The sequence below is a fragment of the Semicossyphus pulcher genome, unplaced genomic scaffold (assembly GCF_022749685.1).
Source record: "Semicossyphus pulcher isolate SPU_LCO1_2020_fin unplaced genomic scaffold, fSemPul1.0.p SCAF_14, whole genome shotgun sequence".
In the NCBI taxonomy this organism is placed as follows: Eukaryota; Metazoa; Chordata; class Actinopteri; order Labriformes; family Labridae; genus Semicossyphus; species Semicossyphus pulcher.
This window is the reverse complement of record NW_027211648.1, coordinates 15766226-15788109: the sequence shown is the minus strand read 5'-3', so window position 1 is coordinate 15788109 and position 21884 is coordinate 15766226. Positions and strand designations below refer to the sequence as shown.

At 46.8% G+C, this 21884-nt stretch overlaps 1 protein-coding gene across 3 annotated transcripts in view; it reads left to right on the top strand.

The window, feature by feature from the left end:
• Positions 1-21884, top strand: part of mnat1 (MNAT1 component of CDK activating kinase) — a 32439-nt gene that overhangs the window by 4353 nt on the left and 6202 nt on the right. For 2 of the 3 annotated variants that reach the window (XM_069661837.1, XM_069661836.1), the window contains 6 exons: positions 2749-2901; positions 3290-3363; positions 4643-4746; positions 4914-5054; positions 6271-6402; positions 15288-15409. In XM_069661837.1, the coding sequence (XP_069517938.1) occupies positions 2749-2901; positions 3290-3363; positions 4643-4746; positions 4914-5054; positions 6271-6402; positions 15288-15409 (726 nt within the window). Of the gene's footprint in view, positions 1-411; positions 495-2748; positions 2902-3289; positions 3364-4642; positions 4747-4913; positions 5055-6270; positions 6403-15287; positions 15410-21884 lie in introns of those variants that run through there. The other variant, XM_069661838.1, reaches the window with a different exon arrangement.

The window sequence follows — 21884 nt, the reverse complement described above, 5'->3', positions numbered from 1 at the left end:
TGATTTAATAACTTTTCAATACACATTTTCTCCCTGCCTGCTTTGCTTCTCAAAAATGTAAGCTTTATTTTTGTTAGATCACACAAGCCTGCGCTGCCTTCCTGTGTAAGCAATCACACTCCTGAGCCTCAGCACTTTTTGGCCGTGCTGCTGCAGGTATTGCAGGTCACAGGGCAGGACGGACAGAGCGCCGTAGCAGGTTTGAATTTGACATAAAGCCAGCTCTGCTGTCTGGACTCTTTGAAGATGAAACAACAGAAACAAGTGAATATATCTATTGTCTGTTCATAGTGCTGCTTTGTTTTTGCTTTTTCTTGCATGTGAAGGAGGCAAAGATGCAGGCAATGTCACCAAGGGGCATTGAGGGTGGTGGTGGGGGAGAGGCCTCTCTGCTGAGCCAGGATACTGTTTACCCTCCTCTTACCACCCCCGTCTTTGACCTGCTGACAGCTGCAGATGGGAAAGATAGGAGCCTGGAGCTCTGAGCAGGACAGGTGAGCGAGGGAGGAGTCAGGACTACTCAGTCAGCGTCAACAGCCTTGGGACACAGAGATGGCAAGCTGCTAGAGATCTGTCGACTCTCTTTAAAGTCTGTTCACTCTGCTTGGCAAGAGATTTCCGAGGCCCCCTTTGATTACAAATTGCAACAGGCGCACAATCTGAAAGCTGTCACTTAGAGAAGAAGTATTTCAGAGGAATGACGGCAAATTGACTCTAAAAAGTCTCCTCCCTCCCTCTTAGTCGTTCACCTCTTTGCTCTTGAGTTACACAGGATTTCCCCTTTGGAGGGTTCTGTTGTGTGGTCCATTTATGGGGCAGGGGGCAAGCTACGCCCCACTCCTTACTCCGCGTTGATGAATGGGCTCTTTGTGGGCCTGTGGAAACAAGCTGAATCCCTCCATCTACCTCCATATGGCCGGGTCTATACATCTCCTGTAGCCTGGGGCCGCACTGAACATCTGCCTCTTGCAGGGTGCACTTGAGCAGGAGGCTCCTTGTGCTCTGAAGCACCAACTGGACAGCGCAGATGTTTCTGTCCGTCGTGCAGCTTTCAGTCTCATTTCGCGGCTTCATCCAAGCCAAGCCTAGATAGTCCCTTTTAATGCTTCATCAAACTTTTATATGTTTGTTGTGTGGCTGTGAAAGCGAGGAGTCACACTTGGCAGGTTGAGCTTGTTTGACCCATATCTGATACGCCGGGCGTAAACAGCCAAACTACATAGCTCTGCACTTTTTCCTTTAACTGCCTTTTTGTTTTGAATCCAGCCGATCCAGCTTTCAGGATGACTCTCTCGTGATTGTTCTAATAGGCTTCATCCCTAGAGATCTTTTAAATAGACACCAGAGTCTGAAGCCCAGGACTTAACTCTGGAAAGAAATGACTCAAACATACCATCAGTGACGTATGTTGAAAAATTCTGCCTTTTCCCGTCAACTTTGCTGCATTTTATTATAAAATCTGTCAGTGCTCAAAAGCAGATAGTAACATTTGGAAACCAGATGTTGCCCATTTTAGCGAAGGTGGTCAGAAGCAGGAAGGTGAATTCCTGTGGAAATAAAGCTCCACAGAGACTTAATTAAAAGAGCGTACTGTGCAAACGTTTATCCAGGCCCTCCACCCCGTCAGGGGAGACTTAGGAGCTTTCTCATTGTCTTCCACGTCCACTCCTCATTTGAGTGTGACTGATGGGTAAACGCCTACCTGCATAAAGGTGTGATTGATGGCTAAGCTCAGGGTTGCGCCCTCAGGTAGGTTTGACAGTTGCCATGGACTCATGTCATGATGGTGCGTAGAGTAAACTTCACTGTTTGAAGCAGCTTTACCTTAAAATGCCCCAACGCTGTCTGAAGAGAGTTTCTGCACTTTAGTGCAGGATTGGTCACGGGTGGAGAGACGTGCTCTTTACTGAGGAGAATTGTGATTCATTTGAGGACCAAAGGACGGCTGAAAAAGTCATCATGACTGCACTGTTCTGCTACATATGTACTCTTGGAAAATTTTTAAATCCATTAAACAGATTTACAGTCGATTCTTTGGTCAAAAACAGCCTCAATTTCACCCGTATTAAAAATGTGGGTTAAACTTCTTTATAATGAGACTTCCTTTCATCTTGTGTCAGGAATACTTCCCGACACAAAGGGAGACTTGTTTGAACTGCATGTGGACATGCTGTTGATTTTAAAATATTCAGATAAATGAAAGATCTAAACATGAATGAAACTTTATTTCAAGGTGCTTAAATTTGAAGTAAGGAAAAGATCAAAACAACCGTACATCTGTGTTTTCTCACTGATTTAAAATTACATAAGAGTCCGTTTTAATAATGATAGGCTGCACTGAGAATTACTGGATTTTATCATATTATGCAACGAGGCAGAATGACTGAGGTCTGTTGAAAAAACAATGAAGCTAATGTTTTTCCAGTGCAGACAGACACTCCACTGATGGGGTGTCAGACTAATTTCCTCTTGTCTGCCATTTGGAGGCAGCCTAATCGACATTCCAATCATAATCCAGGCCATCTTTGAGCACTCAGAGGAAATATTCATATGCCCCATTATCACCCACCGCGCCTGACGATAACTTGCAGACATTAAAAAAGCACAAAATTGCTTCACTCTGAGGAAAATTATATTAAAGCAGCCATATATGCCCACACATGCTTAAAGCTGACTCTCAGGGAAGGACCACCTCTGGAAACCCCCAGCTCAGCCTGATGGTGTTTTGTTGTCACCTCTCTTCCACAGATGCGAGAACTGTGTGGAGATGCTGTTCGTGCGCGGCTCGGGCAACTGCGTGCAGTGCGACACGCCCCTGAGGAAGAGCAACTTCCGCGTGCAGCTCTTCGAAGACCCCACCGTAGATAAGGAAGTGGAGATTCGCAAGAAGGTGCTGAAGATGTGAGTTAAAGGGGGGGTACTGTGAGGGTGAGGGGCGCGGCCCTGCGTGTTTATGTGTCATCTCATGCCTCCTCCCACTTCTTAAGCCACCTTTTGTCTTTCTCATTACACTGTTTGTTTTGTAGACAATGAGTCTCCCCAGGGGGGGCGCAAACGGGAAGGCTCTTTCCCTGCCAGGTTTTTACTTCTCAGCCCCTCCCTGCCTCCTCTCTCTCCCTCTCATCTGTCCTTTAATAGCCCCTTAATTGACATCTAATGGGTGTCTATTAGGCACAATGCAGACATGGTATTATAAAATGGTTGATTTAATGGAAGCTATTAATGTCGGTGCATATCTGCTTTCATCAGGTTTTACAATTTGTATCATCATTCTGTTCTTCCTCTGCAGATACAACAAGAGAGATGTCGACTTCCACAGTTTAAGAGAATATAACGACTACCTGGAGCAGGTGGAGGACATAGGTAGGAGCACAGACTTCATGCCTCATGCTGAAACAGAGGGCGAAAGGGAATCATACTAGAGCTATGATTTCTCCTTGACTCTGGCTGCACATGGAGGCATCTACAGGCATTAATGCCAACCAGGGGCATGGACCAGGAAGTAGCTTTGCCAACAAGCTTGCCTAGAAACCCACAATGGACCTATAGCATTGATGTATTAAGAGAGCGGGATATGGTGTAGCCAGTCAGCGTCACAGCTACATTGTCTAAGTGGCCAACTGTGACTTTGCAATAAATAAATCCCAGAGCTCATTTTCCCTTTAGACTGACAATAGATAGATTTTTTTAATACACTGATGATTGAAGAAGATTGAGGTCATAGTTTTAGTGCACCAGGAAATATATGTGCCGTATCTGCACACTCCCATGTATCAGTGAAATCTGATCTACAGTTACCCTCTGAAGTTGAGAGAAATATTGTTGTTTATTGGTAAAAATTGAATTAACGGCTCACAGTTTCACACAGTCTCTCCTGGAGGACATTCATAGTGTTCCACTCAATTGTTCAAATGAAATAGTTTTGTTAAAGGGCCAGTTCGCCGATTTTCACCCTCAGTCCGATCATGCTATTATGGGGAGCTAATGCCATTATGGTAGGGAAAAAAAATGCAGTTTGGCTCTGTGCATTTGGCGGACGCTATCCGCTTCTCCAATGGGCCCTGGAAAACCTCCGACTACGTAAAACGTGTCATCTGTCGGAGGCCAGGGAGCTCGCTAAATTACACTTCCTCAATCTATGACGCCCGCCTCCGTTGCCATAACTCGTTCATAATCGTCAGATGTGAAATGTAGACTGCAGACCCGAAGATTTTGTAGACGATCCACCGGTATATTCTTGTCGTATTTCAGATTCTGTACCGCTCTGAGCCATTGCCTGCAGTTAAAACGGTATTATTTCACGAGAGACGCTGGGCCATTTCTTCCAGAGGGAGGGGCGCAATGCACGCTGGGTGTTGTAAGAATGTAGAATGAGCGAAACCATGAGCTGTTTGTACAACTTTCTCCACAGCTATGGCACCAATTTCAAATATTATTTCTTCTATCGATTACAGAGAACACCAGCTTTGACTGACAGCGACTTTTTCCAGGGAAGAATTGCTCCTTTAAGTATTAACAACAGATCACATCAGATGTGAGAGGTGTGGGTGGATGGGGTTTCGGAAGCTACTAGAGCTTTTGACAGGCACTTTTGATGGAGTATGCTGGCCCCTTAACCTTGTCTTTTGCCTCCTCTGTGTAGTGTTTAACCTGACGAACAACATGGATGTGGAGAACACCAAGCTGCGGATGGAGCAGTATCAGAGAGAGAACAGAGACATCATCCAGAAGAATAAGGCTAAACTAGTACGTACCGAGCAAACTTTCCTACGCACCCATAATACCTTTTATTATTGATGATAATTTGAATCTCGCATAAACACTTGTTTGCTCCTGTTGCTGAGAACTCAGAGTACACAGTCAAGTACAATATGGCATCACTAAATCCCCCTTCTCCTTCCTTCGCTCCACAGACACGAGAGCAGGAGGAGCTGGAGGAGCTGCTGTTGCTGGAGCAGCGGGACAGTGAGCAGCGCAGACTGGACGTGCTGCAGGAGGAGCAGAGGCAGCTACAGGCCAAGAGGAAGAACAAGCAGGCTCTGCTGGATGAGCTGGTGAGAAACACACATGTCACATGTATGTCCACAGGCTGGAGGAGCGAAAAGCCGTCACATTGTGACAGATGCTGAATGTCAGACACTCACGCACACATGAACACACACACACACCCTGAGCCTGAGGGTTCATTGCTGTGAGATCATTAAGAGCTTATTACCAGTCATTGTGCTGCAGGCTGCATTGTTCTCATTCTGTGATTCCAAAGCCTCTTGGCTCCATTGTGTTGACCTGCAGGCTTTGGAAGTGATTGTTCCTGTAGAGCGGGCTGCTGAAGGACCATCGCAGATAGCAGGCTAAGCTGTGTGTTTGTTTGTTTAAGGCACAGGGCCTGTTGACTGTAGGCAGATGAGATCAGCTCCCACCCCCCCTGAGGGAGCGATCCTGAGCTCTGACATCTGTATGTCCCTGCGGCTCACTGCTCTCGCACACATACAGTCAGATTCCTTGTTGCTGCTGTGGCTAACTAATCAATACACCACAGGGAACTTGACGCATACTTATTATTGTCCTTATCTAATCTAAACACTGGACTAATATTACATTTCTGATTTATTAGTTATTATTTCTTGACTTTATGGACTTTTTTTCTCAAGATCTGAGAAGAAATTTACCCCAACAAAGTCATCCAGATCAAGCAAGTAAATTCCTCCAAAAAAAGGGTCACTATTTTGTAAAATGTCTGCAGTGAGGTCGGGACTTATTTGTCTTGGAATCCACTAAATCAGTTTTGGTTTATTGTCAAATGCTAAGCCTCATCTTAACTGTCCTCACCATCAAAAATGTCCTACGTCTTGGGTGAACAGTCTGTCCGGGCTTGTGTTCTTAGACGTCTGCGCTTGGCAACACTCCACTGGAGAAATTGAAACGTCCGACCTTGCGTTTAATGGAGGTGAAGGCGGCGCAGTGCACTTGAAGCGGCGTCCCCTGCACTGCCACAGTTTTGTTAATATGGCTTGCATCAATAATGTGGCAGCCAGCCTGAAAGCAAAGCCCCCTGAGCTGATGGTTATCCTGATATACAGAGAGGTCTGAGCCGGTGAGGGGGCGGGGGTGCGACTGTTTTCTTTTCTCAACATACATCAGTTTAAAAGGAAAAGGCCTCAACATGTACATGTGTCAGCTGATCCCAGTTCCTGATGATGCACTTTGCTGCATGTCTCACACTCTTAGATTCCAGTCTCATTAAAGCCCAAATCTTGTTTGTTTCTCCAGGAGCAGTCTAAACTTCCTGCCACCATCTTGCTCGCCCAGCACAAGGTCCGCGCTGCCCAGCTGGAGACCCAGATCGAGCAGCAGAAACAGGTGGTCAAACCGACCAATCTATTTTCAACTGGAATCCATATGGTAAGTGCAACACTTATTAGCTTTACCCCAGTTAGTCATACATCAAAATCAATGTGACAGGCTCTCTTAGTCTCAAGCTTGGGGGTGCGTGCTCACATGTATCATTTTTCCCCTTAAACACCAAGTAGCACGTTAAAGATTTATTATTGTGAAATAAGAAGTTGCTGAGCGATTTTTCATCAGAAAACACAACTTATGCAAGCCAAGAACAGCAAAGAGATAAGATGTGCCACTTTGTGCGCAGTGTTTGCCAAGTTCAACACAAACTGAAAATTCCTCACAGTAGCTTTAAGGTAATCAAAACAACCATGATCGGTTGTTGCCACATTGTCGATGTGTGCCAGCGGACGTTTGATGGAATTAGTTTTAGAGTATGTACTGTACGTGTGAATAAGGCTGCAATGTTTACATCGAGCGTTCAGACTGGAAGCTACCCTGCATTCAAAGCATTCTAGGGGCTGCATTGTCGGGGTCTCGTCATGTAGAAAGATTCACGTGTTTGAAAGCCTATCAGGTGCCGGAGCACTTTTTTGAACACGACCTTAGTGTACATTCAGACCCGGCTTTGCTGATTCAAGTTAAGGCAGGGAGAGAGCATTGAATCAGGAGAGCTTACAGGAACTATATGTACCATAATTTCACACCAAAATCAGCGCGTTTTCAGACCCGTGAAGACCTGATTGTCTTTTTCCCATTGCCAGTGGAGTATACCCTTTTGGGTCTTTTTCTGCTGTGTCACCGGAGACAGGGTTGGTAAACAGTAAAGATGTTACGGTGGTTAGGTCTTTATTGTATCTATTATTCATTCACCGACAAACTTGGAACGATGTCCGAGTGCTGCTTGGACGGAGTCGGACGGAATGAGTGTCATAGCAACGCGCCGGAAAGTGGGCGGAGATTAGCGTGTCTACCCGGGTTTTGTGTTCCCATCATTGCCGATTGCAGCCGAGGCGATAATTACCCGGGTCTGAATGCAGATTGCAGCCTTTCCCACTCAGCAAAAAAGCCGAGTGTTAGCGTGTTTTTTGACCAATGAGAAAGGGGCTTTAGTAACAAATGGATACTTGTTTACAATGAGCCCATGCAGGTTAAGGTCACATGATTGTTTCCCCTGTCAATTGGTCAAAGATGGGTCTTCACAGTTAGGGTCTTGGCGTAACTTAAGTTGAGTGCTAACTTCATGTGTATTGCTTGTTTACAATAGAGTGGTGATAACAGTTCAAAGGGAGGACGTACCTCCGTGTCTGGTCCTTCCTCAGTGTGGGAACAGGCCCCTCAAACCTTCAGTCATGTCATCACATTCCTCTGGGCGAGCACTGGGACCCACAGAGAGAGAGTATGGGGGCTCAGGGCTCTGGCAGCTCTGAGCTCACAGCTTTGTGCTCACCGTGTCTGGAGAGACCTTCTCTCTGGCTGTTTTTCAGGTTTTCAGTAGTTTATTTTCATTTTACTGTGATGGAGATAAGCTGTGTCATCACCCCCCCTCCACCTCCTCCTCCCCCAGCAGCCCTCATGAGGCATGCTTGCCTTCCCACAGTTCAGTGAGGCGTGGGAGAGATATGTGCTTACGACTCACCTAGGCTCAAACTGGAGCTGGGTTTTGACAAACTCAGGTCTAACCAAGCTTTCCACATATATCCTGCCAGTTTCTTCGTGTTTTCCCCGGGTATAGTTTTTAAGCTGGCTTGATTGAATTAACTGATGCCGTAATGATCAGAGACTTAACCAAAACATTAACTCAACCCCACAGAGACAACTAGCTCATCCACCATTTGTGGAAAAGCATTGAATTGATCCAAACGGAGGATGTGGTGCTTGATATGCAGCATGAAGTTAAAGTTGCTGATGGAGAGAAAAACAGCATGATTTTGTTGCTCTTGGCTTCTTCTGTGGCTGTTTTTCCTCACTTCTCTCTTCCCATTTCTCCTCATCCTCCCATCCCTGAGCTCCTGTTGGTGGAGCACAGCTCCCACCATACATCTGCCGTGTTGGACAGAGCGTCTTGAGTCTGGGGGAACGTGTGGGTTTGGATTTCCCTTCACCTCGGAGTCCATAAGAATGACTCCTGTTTGACTTGGTGGGGTTTCAGCACAGAGCGGTGGATTCCTGCAGATTGCTGGAATTCATTTATCTGCTAGGTTGTGGTCCCTTGTTCCTAGCAGGGTTTTTCTTCAGGAGAAGTCAAGGGAGGTAAATGTAAAAACACATTTCTAACACGGGGCCAAATTTCCACTTTATTCTTTTACTCACATTTAGGCTGATTGGTGCTGTTCTTTGCAGTGACGGGAATATCAATTTGTTTTCATTAGTTTATCAGTTGTTTCTAAATTAATAGACCATTTTTATTATCAGTAATTTTTTTAAATAGCTTCTGTTTTTTCCTCTCTATAATTTATTTTGCAATTATTTTGTAACCTTTGGTTCCTTTTGAAATGCTGGATTTCACTAAACAAATCTGCAGATACTTTACTGTGAAGTACTTGCACACAAGAGAAACACTTATTATTGTGCCTGATGAATAGGGGTGTGATTTATCACCCCCTTCCTTTTTGGTGACGTGCAAGTTCACCAGTCACAGAAGCAGATATTCATGGTGCCTCTAACACCCCCCACCATCCGGCTGCTTTACCCCGGGCCAAGGTGAGCCGTCACTGGTGGAATGACATATCTGGCTGCCGTTGAGCCGTGCAATCCATGGAGCGTGAGGAAGCTAACTCTTCCTCAGCTTCCCAATGACTCCGGTCTTTATTTACAGAGTGATCTAATGTTGCATCTAGTTGTGTCATGGTGTTTCCTGGGAACACGCAAGGAGACATCTCAGCCATCCTGGCACTGCTCTTTGTCTGGGTGATTTTCCAGGAGTGAGTTGAGGGGATTCCAACTCCCCTGGTTCTGATTATTCTGCTTTTGTGTTAACTTGTTGAATGGACGCTTGAGGAACTTTGCCGATCCTGAGGGAAAGTAGTCGTGGTCCAGGTGTGATGTGAGATGGGATGGGCCTGGTCTTGCCTCAGGAATGGTCTGGAAACACTCACTAATCCCTCACTTTGTAGGCACTCTATTGAACCAAGACACGCATATCCGTGTGCGGGTGCATGCACGCACACACATAAACGACACTCCCCTCACCCAGTCTGAGCAAACATCCTTTGAAGAATAAAGTGTCTTTTAAAAAAAAAAGATGTCTGCCAATCTCAAAAGAGGCTCTCTGCGTGGGAGGGAGGCAACCATTCGCTGTTTAAACAGGTTGATTGTTGTTGTCTGACACATAAGAGCAGCCCGAGTGCCAAGCGCGGTGACAAGAGTCACGATGTCTACTCATCAGGTTTGGCACCTGCTCCGAGCAAAACATGGACATGAGGTGAGGGTTATTAGCATATAAATTACTTTTGGTTCAAGCGTTGCACAAGTCAAATTTGTTGTTTTTTTGATAGTATGTAAGCATGACGGTTGTGTGTGTGTTTGTGTGTGTCTGAGTGTGTGCGGGAGGTTGGGGATTGTCCTCAGCTGCTGCAGTGTCCCATTCCTGAAAGCGGTTGACCGATGGGGAATCTCTCCACCTTGGAGCAGCTTTCAGCGCCATCTTAAATGAAAGGTCCCAGGTTCCTGCGCTGCCGGGACGCAGTCCACTCCTCACAGGCAGCAGAGCAGCTGACATACCTGATGAGGCCGGCATGGGCACCTTATGAAAGCAGGGAGCGCATGTAAACAAAGTGCAGCTCACACACACACACATGTGGGTGGAAAGTTTATCCCTAAACATAGATGAGTAGCTGGCTGAAATAACCCCAGCTTCTCTGGCTTTATTCGTTTCTCCACTTAGGGAGAGGAACTTGACTTCCATAGAAAACAAAAACACATGTACACACACACACACACACACACGCGCGCATGTTCATGCTGTGAGCTTGTTTTCTCAGACCTGACTTACTTGGTTAAGTCGTCCTCTACAGTGACCTCTGCTCGGTAGACGTACTCGTCAAACTCTCCTCTACTTTCCTCTGGCAGACTCGCCTAACCTGTTTCGCCTGGAAGGTTGCTGCTCCACGCTCCCCCAACCCCCACTCACTCTTTCTGTATCTTCGGTGTTATTTTCATTTCCTCTATTCACACTCCTGAGACAAAGATACAGTATCCGTGCTTTTAAATTGTGAGGTTACGCATTCACAAGCAGCGGTGGCGGGTGTTATGTGGGAGAGTGCATAACCCCTTGCCCTTTGACCTTTCCTCTTTTTATTACATTGATGGCACGTAGGTTGGTAGCTGCAGGGGCTTTGGGAGAGGGGGTCAGCTCTGGTGGTAAAGAGATCCGTCAGCCCTGATTGGCACAAGCACATGTGGGCATTCACACCTCTGCCCCTGCCCCTGGCTTTGCCCCTGTTTAGGTTGGCCTCAGCAACCCTTGCTGCCCGCGCAGGCTGGCCCGACCCAGCGGAAAAAAAGGAGTTGTCAGCTTTAGGGGCTTTTCGCCGGGGCAGCTGCCACTGGTCAGGCGGTTATATTTAAACTTGTAAGGCGAGGGGAGGCACTGTGCGGGCAGCAGCTTTTACACTTGCTACTTGCTGCTCTGTGGGCCAGTGGGCAGCTCAAAGCTCTTTATCCACACAGAAGCACCCGCAGTGCCAGAGCAGAAGGTGGAAGTCGGGGCTGAGGATGAGATGCCACGAGGTGGGGTCCTAACTAGGCTTATTAATTTTATCCCTGATACAACACTGTCCGCTGCTTCCCTTTTCATTGTCCTCATTATCACCCCGTGCATTAGCAGCGAGGGCCTCACTGTCTCTGGAGCTCAGCTTAGGCTCCCCAAACCCACAGGAAACAAGCACGTGTATGTGGTTTTGCGTGTGTTACAGCGGATGATGTGGGGAGGAGCTGATGGAGAGGTTAGTCTCTAAAGCGACCTTGATGTGTTCCTGCTGAGCTGCAAAGTCAGGAGAGACGGTGGCCTGGAGGGGGCTGATGATCATGCAGTGTGCTTGTGTGTTTGTGTGCAGTACGTGGCATCCTTGGTGGTGACCGACGATCTTAACCGATAACCAGCTGAGCTTATGGTCAAGATGTGCATTGTGAACTCTAAACATAACCTCCTCATTGTAGCACTTAGTATCTTTAATTGTGAAGAAGTTATCAAACTACATTACTTCAAGATGTAGGAGCACCTCCGACAAACACGCCATCCATCATCTTCTTTTAATGTTGACTCTGGTACGCTGGTACTATACCTCGGGGGCAGACCCCTCAAACCTTAAAATGACTTTTATGAGACCCCCATCCCATAAAAGTCACACGGATGTCTGCCATATCTTTCTGTCAGATAGGTTAACCCTGTTGCTTTCCCAGATGGTACGGTTCAGATGGATGGTGACGGCACATCAAGAGCCGAATTCAACCCCCCTCCCGCGAGTGCTTAACAGTTTTCCAAGCCAGCACACCTGTCCCCTCCGCCAACACGAGGATAGGCACCAGTGACGGCTTTTACTTGACCTTTTCAAACAGTTCCACTCCCAGAAATTGGAGCCGGTATTACGAGATCACTATAACTCTATCTGGATCTGAAGTAGGTTAAGGAGGATCACAAGTACAGGAGGAGGACGACTACTCCCTCTGGCGCGATGGTGATTCCCTCAAATCACCCTCCCCTGCGGTTTTATGAAGATTGACAGCCCCCAGAGTTTCATTTCGGTGTCACAGGGGTATTATGGGAGTCTTAAATACCGCCTATACACAAACTTAAAAGTGCCATGAGGACATACATAATGTTGTGTAGGTAGTAAGACGGGCCTCTGTGATGTTAAAAGCAGATGTTTGCGTTGGCTCTTTAGGTGGTGTTGTTCCAGCGACCCCTAGTTCCTTAGCCGTGTCTGCTCTGCTCGGCCTGGCTGGACCCCCACCCCCCCCTTTCTCATGCTTTCTCTCACCAAAGCATTTGGAAAACAACATTCATAAACCGCTTTTAATAGGACGTGATGAGTTTATGATTGAAAGTTTCGGCACTGTTTAAGGTGGAGGGGAGGAGAGGACACAGCTCGATCAGTCACAGAGCTACAGAGTAGTTTGCTACAACAGAGCATTAATTTTCACATTTTTGTAAATATATTCTGAAGGGCACAGCCTGCTCTTGCGTATGCAAGTCTTATGCTGTGTTTGTTCCTGATGATGTGTCTCTGCCAGCTTTCAAGGTGCCCTTGCAGAGGAATGCAACAGAAACTTCTCCAGACTGGGGGGTTGGCCCTGCTCTGTCTGTCGCTTAAAAAAATCTGATTTACTGCACTTTAGTTATCTGCAACTCCCAATTTGCCGCTCTCTTTCTCTACAACTCCACCACTGTAGATTTTCTACTCCTCTGCTTCTCCCTCCAGCCCTTCGTCCCAGCGCGTCTCTTTGATTGGCGCGGTAGGGGAGTAAAACTCTGCTGAAAGTCTGAAGGAAGATGGATGGGGAGACTGAAGAAGTGTGAAAGTGAGGGAGAGTGACTGGGTGAGGCTGGTCGGTCTGGGTTTCATTAGCCTGTGGTGGGGCTCCACTGTGTTGAATGAATGGATGGGACAGGAGAGGGGATCGCTGGCACCTCGGGGTTAAAGGTTGACTGGAAACCGTGGAGAGGAGGGTGTGTTGTGTTTTAAAGAAAAAAATCTAAATCTAAAGCATGTCGATAGTTTTTAAAAACAGGGCATGCAGGTTTGGACAAAAGGCCACAATACCCATGTGCTTTGGTCCACTATCTGATTGGGTGTTGTGTATTTCTTTCCTATTATCTCTGGATACAGTAAGTAAGCAGATAAATGTATGAGCAAAAAACAATCTATCATGGAAAATAATTATTAGAGGTATTTAAAAGGTATAATAAGTAGGATTTTTCTTTGCAACACATTCAAACTGGGCCCCTCCTCCTGGGCTCTTCATCACCAGAACCTCACTCTCACTCTCTCGTGCGACTCCCCGCCGAGCTAACACCGACAGCCGCCGGTTACCTTTGCGTTAGCATGCTAACTGCCGGTTAGCTTGTCCTACTCTTTTTGTGGCACCTAACTGTCCACCAGAGAGAAGGCCAACTCTGCATCGCTCTTTCACCATGTTTGCCAGTCTGAATGGGGCCCCATTGCTAATTTGAACCACTCCCACACTCACCTATACGCTGTGATTGGCTCAGGGAACCACAACAGCGCCCCTCCTGAAAACGTCCTGTGCAAAGCAAAACAGAATAGATGCAGAGGAAAGGGTCTCACAAGGGTATAGAGGCCCATAAGTGATGATTTATGTTATATTAGATTTGTAAAAGTCAATTTTTTTCCTAGGAAAATCCTACTTATTATACCTTTAAGTAGTTGTAGTTGAAAATTCAACATTTCTTTGTGGGAAAAAAAAAACCCCTTTCTTCTGACACAATATACTGCCACTGTCGTCACCCCCCCCTCTGCATGTATAAACCACCGCTGAATGCAACAGGTTCAGACTCGCTGTTTTAGGGTAGTAGAAAGTCATTATGGGAAATATCCTGTATCACAGCATGCGTAGTTAATATTGCAGTATTGATACACATCGTGATACAGGAGACCGGAATGTCTTTGTCAACTGGGCTGCAATAAACACTTCATATTGATGATATATGACATCATTAAAGCATGTCTTACTCGTGATTGTGGTTATTGTTTTGTCTGTTTAACTACCCTACATGCTGTCCTGCTTACGAGAATTACCACCATGTTGTGTTTGGCTGTAAACTCATTGCTGTCTCACTGTGCATCACTTTTGTAACTTCCAGTTCGTCTAAAGTTGCTTTATGTCCCCGTGGGTGCACAAGCAAGAGCCAGAGCCTGTGTGAGGGCGGGCAGTCTGAGGCCGCGGGGCACATGTTACTCGTTTACTTTGGTTTTTCATCAGCTCCCCTCTGTGTGCTCTTGTTTATGCTCCCCCACTTCTCTGTTATTTGCTTTCTCTTTTTATCTTCCTTTATTCTGAGTTCCTTTTGCTCCATGCTAAAAAAGTCAGTGTTTGTTTAGACATCATCTTCTTAAATCCACGTTTGTTTCATGACTTTGGCTCATCTTCTGAGTCTTATTACTTTAATGCCGGAGAAAGCCGAGTGGTCTGATGCCGTGTGGAAATTCCCCTTTGATGGCAGAGCACCAAGTCGAACATTTCTACATTGTCCTCGAGAAGGCTCGTGTTTCTCACTCGATCGCGGTGGACAAGAGAATTAGAAACTGCAGTGGCCCCACTGAATCTGAGTTTTTATGAGGTTTTCTCTTGACTCTTGAAAATGTTGAGCATCATTTCAGTGACATTAAGATTCACCTCAGTCGGATCAACGTTGTATTTGGTGAAGGAGAGTAGATGCATAGAGCAAACATTCAGAGCTGAACAAATAACTTCATTCAAACTAGTCGACCAGCTTTTAACTTTCATTTCGGAGCAGCTTTCTCTTCTCCATTTTCAAATTGATCAGTCTTTTTGTGATTCCATGGAAATAAGCCCTTAGCCATTTTCATCCGAAATCCCCTCCTTTCTTCTATCGGGGATTACATTTCCTCAACAAACCCACAACAAACTCTCTAATGTTTGTGTTTTCCTGATATCAGACTTTCAACAGGAATCGTTGCTGACCACAAAAAAAAAACCTTAGTCATTCTCTCAATTGTTTCTCCACCGAACCAGCCGTGCCAGGGGAAAGTGAAAATGACATAACTCCTATTTCCAAACCAGTCGGTCAAGAAGCGGTGGTTGTAAATGCTGCGGTGTGATTGACATTAAGCCTTCTACAAATTGTTTTTTCCGTTTGTGTCATGCTGATTGAGCCATCGCAGAAGTTTCCAGTGTTGCTAATGCATACGAGACAATGAAGATTATTGTCCTGTGTTTAATCTGTTTTTTTTTTTTTCTTTCAGCGGCAGACGGTGTCTCTTCAGCCTGTGCCCAAGATAGAGGAAGTTCTGTATCACTACAAGCCCCTTCACATTGAAATCTGCGGACCCCCGGTTCCAGAACTGGAGCAGCTTGGCAGACTCGGGTACAAACTTATTTACACACCTGTGTCTTCCTATCCACCACATTCAGAGACATGGGGGGCATTTTCAGCTCCTTTAAGTCTATGGAGCCGTTTTCCCACTGGTTAAAAAACCCACTAACACCCAGCTTTTTTGCTTAATGGGAAAGGCTACAATCGGCATTCAGATCTGGGTCAAATGACTCTGCAGTAGACCTGGGTAATTATCACCTCTGCGTCAATGTGCTGATTTTTAGCGGGAAAGGGGTATAAGAAATATAGAGACAAAGTTCTTAATTGTTCAGATAATTACATGCCAGTTATTTGTTTTTTGAGTCAGACTTTAATAAGCAGGACTAAAAGTTCCTTAAAAGAACTGCCCCATTAATACCCCAGTAAACAGTGAGCGAGAGTTAAGCTTACCTCCACTGCACTGACAGGTGATTGAAATACACCAACTAAATATTGTCTCAGTTTTACTTGTTATTGGTGCCAAATGAAAAAGTTCTTTCCCGGGACTTTCAATCTATTCAATGAACTGTAATTCATTTCTCCACAGAGCTACTTTGTACAAGTTTCGTTGTAGGGTTTAAGAGCTGTTAGAAAGGTCTACTTGGAAAGCCTGCCTCATCTCACTTACCTCTCTTCTAATTATCGGGGAGAGTGAAAGCAAACGAGGAGCAGGAGGGCTGAGAGAGAGAGAGAGAGAGAGAGAGAGAGAGAGAGGGAGTAACAACCATCGCCCTGCCACAAGCCGCCACAGTGCGTCTGCAGGAGCGTCCATTAACACACACAGGAAGTGCTTTCCCCCGACGGCCCCTTTGGGCCAATCAATCCACGACGCCATTGGTCCAGTCCTCACTGAATGTAAGCTATCCGTCAGACAGCCCAGCGCCCAGCCTTCTGCACTGCAACTGGCTGGCACTAAAGCCTGCCCACACACTGAGAGTGGCCTGCTTTTATTGGGTGACAGGAGCAAAACAGGGTCATATTCTTTCTGGGCGAGCTCGCTGACTTTCAGCACGGCTTCACCCTGACAATAACCTTCATCTGGCTGAGATGTGCAGATTTGAACGTAATGTCAGCATGTTCAGGATGAGGGTTTTCTAGTTCATTCTTCTTTTGTCTTCAGATAAAAGTTGCTATTGACTTTTGTTGCACAGCCCCATTCACCTAATTACCTGAAAAAACACCTACTTAAGGTGAAACGTTTTCCTTAAAGGATTCCAGGCGAGTTAAAGCAGAATAACTGGTACTTATTTACATTATGTATTCAGTGAAGTGCTGAGGTCCTACTTCTTTTGGCCAGGCTGATCAATATGCAGATGAAACACATCTCACAATTTTTGCCGCATGCTGGAGCTCAGAGTAGAGAAGAAAAGGAGGGGGGGGGCGGTGTCAGCAGTTCAGGGGTCCAGGAGGACCGACGTTGGAGAGGAAGGGCTCTGCCACAGAGATAAATGAGGTTCAGTTCAGTGAGGAACAACAGTCCCACTGGTGCAGGCAGCCGGCAGCGACACAAAGAGGCCCCTTCAGACAAACCACAACTCCCAAGATGCAACGTGCCGTTAAGTAAAAGCGAGGAATAGTGCTGACACTTCTGCGCAGTTGGCAGATTGTGATTCAGCTAAGTTTGAGGTTTTGTGCATGCAAGCTCAGATATACAGACGATCAGGCTTGTTCCTACACATGCTCACAGAGGTGTCCCTTAAACGTGCTTTACATTTTGTGTCATACGCACTCACTCTCACCCTCGTTATTGCAGTCCCAGCAGTTTGGCTACAATGGAGCTTGTGTGATGTGGTAAAAATTCAGTGTGTGTGCAGAGCAGAGAGAAGGCAGACAGCGTTGAGAGGGTGAAAAGTGAGTCCCCTGTGTGGAGCGTTGGACTGCAGCTCCAGTCCTATGACCTGTGAAGGGAATATGCTCCAACGTGTTGGGAGATATGGATGTGCCTGAGTGTGGATGAGGTGAAAGGGGCTGTGAGGGGGCAGGTACTTATTTTAAAACACGGCTGTTTGTCTTGGTCAAGGCCCACGGTGACAGCAGCACTGCTGGTGATTTGTCTTGGACTCAGCCATCAAGTGAGACTGAAGAGTTGAGCTCACACTCCCCCTCCCTGGTGGCCCCAGGGCCCCTGGGGCCGTGCCGGCCTCTTGCACAGGATGTCCAGTCCACACAGGACTGACTGGAGCCGTGCTTTTTTATTTCAACTCACTCTTTTCCTGTGCACCGCTCTCCTTCTCCCTCTGTCTCAGTGTCTGTGTCTTTTTCGCCTTGTCCCTTTGCCCCCCAAAAAACCGCAGGAGTGCTGCACGGCTGCCAGGAAAAAGAAGGGCCACGCCTCTTTCACTGTCTCTCCCTCTCTCCGTCAGCTGTACCTGAATAAATATGGGCTGAGCCGAGCTCTTCTATTAAAGACAGCTGCTTCAATACTGGAGCAGAGGAAAGGCTGCATGTTCAGGCAACGGGGGCCTCCAAAAGTGCCCATTCAGCTTCAACTTCTGCCCCCTTCACACACACATGCATAACCGAAATGCTCCTCCCCTGATGTGCGAAGGTGCGTATGATATGCCACAGAGGATAAGACCCCGACTGTGTGAGGTTTCTATAAAGGCAGTGTAGGGCTGTCCATCTCATTGACTGGCACGTACCCAGAACCATGCGTGAGCCGTAAGAATTATGAGTCAACTATGAATGTAACATTACAGCCAGAACTCCAAATGTCCTGCCATGGCTCCTTTGCTTTTATGTAGAACAGTAAAAGCCTTTAATAAACAAAATCAAGGTCAAAGTAAATACTGCTTTGGAGACACAAACAGAAACATATGATGTTTACGTTGACATGGCTGTGATATGAATTCCAGCACATGGAAAACCAAGCAGTAGCTGTTTTAACTCCCGCCTCCTCCTCCCGACCCTACGCCTGCTGACGGACATAACCTGAATGGAACTCTTGCCTACATCAAAAATACACCGTGCCCATGAGGTCATGCCTGCAGAATAGTTGAAACAGGTTCGTGTTTAGGTACGAGAGCTCGTTTGGACTCACGCTGACGACCTGAAAGAAAAATGTCGTCCAACTTTTTTGTTTTTGTTTGTGAGCATCTGGATCTGAGTTTTCTCTCTACAATAATACTTCTTAAACTTTTTTTACTCCGACTGCGTAGGCGATGAAAGACTGACTGGGATCTTGGACAAGGACAAATCATATGGGGGGAAAAATAAGGGGAAAGAGAAATTGGCTGCGGAGCGTTGAAAAATTCGACTCAAACCTCAAGTGCTGACAACGAAGGCTAGCCAGAACAGTTGTTTGTGTTGGCACAGGTCGCCCTGAAATTAGCCCATCTCTCTCTGACAGAGGTTGCTCAATGCGCTTCGCCAAATGCCAGTGTGTATAATATTCTGAAGCTTTGCCTCCTCCCCCACACTGCATCGCTCTCTATAATTGGTGGAAAAAGTGAGGTTTGCTGTTGGGAGCGCTTGTCAAGCATCCGTCTCTTGTCGGTAGGGTGAAGGGGAGCAGCTGAATGAGCATGAGTGTTTAGTCTGGAGCTCCTCTCATGGGGATGCACTTCTGTGCAGGAGGAAGTAGTCCTCAGAGCACTTTCTCTTACAAATACAGACGACTAGTGACCAGGTGAAGGGTTAAATAGCGACGGGTGGTTTTCTGTGACCTTCATTCTCAAACACAAAGGGCAGCCATGTTTTTCATCCCCTCTAAGCTGCCCTCAAGTCTTCATTTAGAGAGACTCCATCTTTCTTTGGACATAAGTACATACATATAGATACACAGGAGTAATACATAAATCACTGGTACACACACACATAGACTAGCGATGTTTAACGTCTACTTAAAGGACGCCTGCTCACTGCTCTGGTTGAGAGCCAGGGGTTAATGGGTCTCTGAGTGATGCTCTCCCCCTGCCTGTGTTCCTTAGCTTTTCAAACATCCCTAGGCGTCTGCGTGTTTATGTGAACGCTGTGTGTATCTGTTTGTTTGTTTGTTTGTGTGTTGGCTTATACTGCATGTTAAGTGCTTTGGTGGGAGGGAGATATCCAGAATAGTCAGTGGTGCCATCACAGCCCTCAGTTCCTGGCAGCCGCCTTCGCTAGCCTCTCCCTGCCTGCTTGGCCTGACTCCAGGTCTGAGCTCTCCATCTCTCCAGCTCTGAACCTAGCTAGCCAAGAGCACTACTAGTGACCCTTGATTTGGCTCTGCTTGGGGGGAAGGACCACTAGACATGGTCCATAGAGCCCTCTTGAATCCATTTCTGCCATCACTAAATTAGAGAATATGAGGTTTAAATTGCATACAAATCATTCTTTCCTTCCCCTGCTCTCCCCTCTCGCTCTGCAAGGAAAGTGCAAGTCAGCCGTGATATTCCTCTTTCACTCACTATGCAGAGAGAAGCTGCTCCAGAGGAATCTCAGCCATGAGTAGTTTTTCCATGTATCCCAGGTTCTCTGATCCCTGCAGGGCACATATCCATCTGATGGGCCTGACGGGCCTGGAAGGGCCGGGGGGGGCGGGGGGATCAGAGGTCGCTGACCCCGGGGGAGCTGAGGTGCAGCACCACGACGTCAGAGTGCGGAGACTGATGGGAGCAGAGTGATGGCACCTTGGAGAGACCGGTCTCGTATTCTTGGCCTCAAATAGTCATTCACTCTTGCACTCTCGTCCACACAAACACTTTGATGCTTAAGTTATGAGCTGGAGACTGAGGCGCCAGCGAGCGTGACCTCAGATGAACTCCCTCAATAGCCTCAGTCTTTGATCTACTTTTACTACTAATAGATAATGTCTCAAGGAACGTATTTTGCTCTCATTCAGCCGATTAAATATTCGTCAATGTTGCCAAATAGAACCATTTACGGGAAAATGGTTTATTTGCATCTTGCATAACAGAAGGGCTTTCCCTCAAATACTTTGGGGTTGCCACCATAACCTGAAGCTGAACTTGGCCTCTCAGATATCTGATATCCTCCTTTCTTCCACACTACACACTCATTGCGCGTGCCACTGTTTTGTGTTACTAGATCCTGCATAGCCAGTAACTACAGACATCACTGCAGGTCTTCTCTGACCATTTAAGTGTTTCCATAGCTCAGATCTAAAAGCCTGACTGCAGCCGCGGCTCCCAGATTTAAACATTTGCATGGCAAAACGAGAGTGCAGGCAGAATACAAGTGTGGAGGTTCGAGTCCAGCTATTTGACTTGCAAACCTGTCTGTGTCAACAGGATTCCCAATCTTCGTTGACAGCATACAGCCACCACCTCCCTTCAGCTTCTTGTACTGTATGTGCTTACTCTCCTCGTTACAAACTAGATGAGAAACAGAGTGGAGCGCCGCCACTGTCCGATTCTCCACCAGCCCCCACCCAGGCCATTATCCCGTCTGTCTCAGTAAACAGACCATTAACAGACAGAGCTGGTGGAGGCCAGATCACTATTGTTTTCCCTCCCATAGATCTGTGCAAATATTGATCTTCTCTTGAAGTATGAGTCAAAATAAGCACACACTGTAGTTGGCTGGAGGCTTTTTACTCTTGGGTGAGTCATTTGTGACCCACAGAGCAGGCGGAAACAGAACGACACAGCAAGAGAAACATTTGTCTTGTGTGTATTCTGGTCATCCGAAAGGGCTCTGCTTTTAGTGTTATTGTTTTCCCTTTGTGGGCCATGTGCCAGACAGACCAGCAGTCTCCTCCCGGGATGAACCCAGGCCAGGCCAAACCAGGCCACTGCCAGCGAAGGAGACACCGGCAGGCAGGGAACTCCGAGGACAACAGCGTCTCCTCCCTCCAAGTTTATTTGTGTCACAGCCTAAAGGCGGCAGGGTCAACACCCAGCGGAGGGTGAGGTGATGTCTTCTGACTATTTTAACACACAGTGATCTGTGTAGAGGTCTGCAAAGCAGAAACACACTTTGAGGGTTTATTTTGAGCGTTTTTATTTGTGTTTTTCACTCAAACGCCATCACACCTGAACTCTGCGCCTCTTCCTTGCTCTTCACCCCTGGGGCAAAGGGCCCGGCAATGTACAGGGGGGATTATCCGGCTCATTTTCCCCTCTTAAGAGCTGGAGAAAGAAAACAAACTCCCGTCACGTGGGGCTCGGCTGTGGGGACTTGCCACGCACACCTCATGGTAGGAGGTACTTCTCCACAGTGGTGTATGAATTATCAGCCCCCCCCGTGCTGTAGCTTTCCCTGTCTTTTTGTTTTCCTCAACCCCCCCTTCTTTGCTCTTTTCCCATCTCTCTCCCTAATTGAAATCCTCTTTGCCTCTCCCCAGTGCTTTAGGTGCTTCGGTAACTGATACCTGTGTAGGAACCCCCCCTTCTCCCCTCGGGAATACTCTTTTCTTCCTCTATGTATCGGTGCTCTATTCCCTGAATGCTACATCTAACTGTCAGGGCTCCTTTGCTAATGTATGTGTATGGGTGTGCCTTGTGCTAGCAGCCATTCACTGAACAGCATATGTCCTTCCATTGTT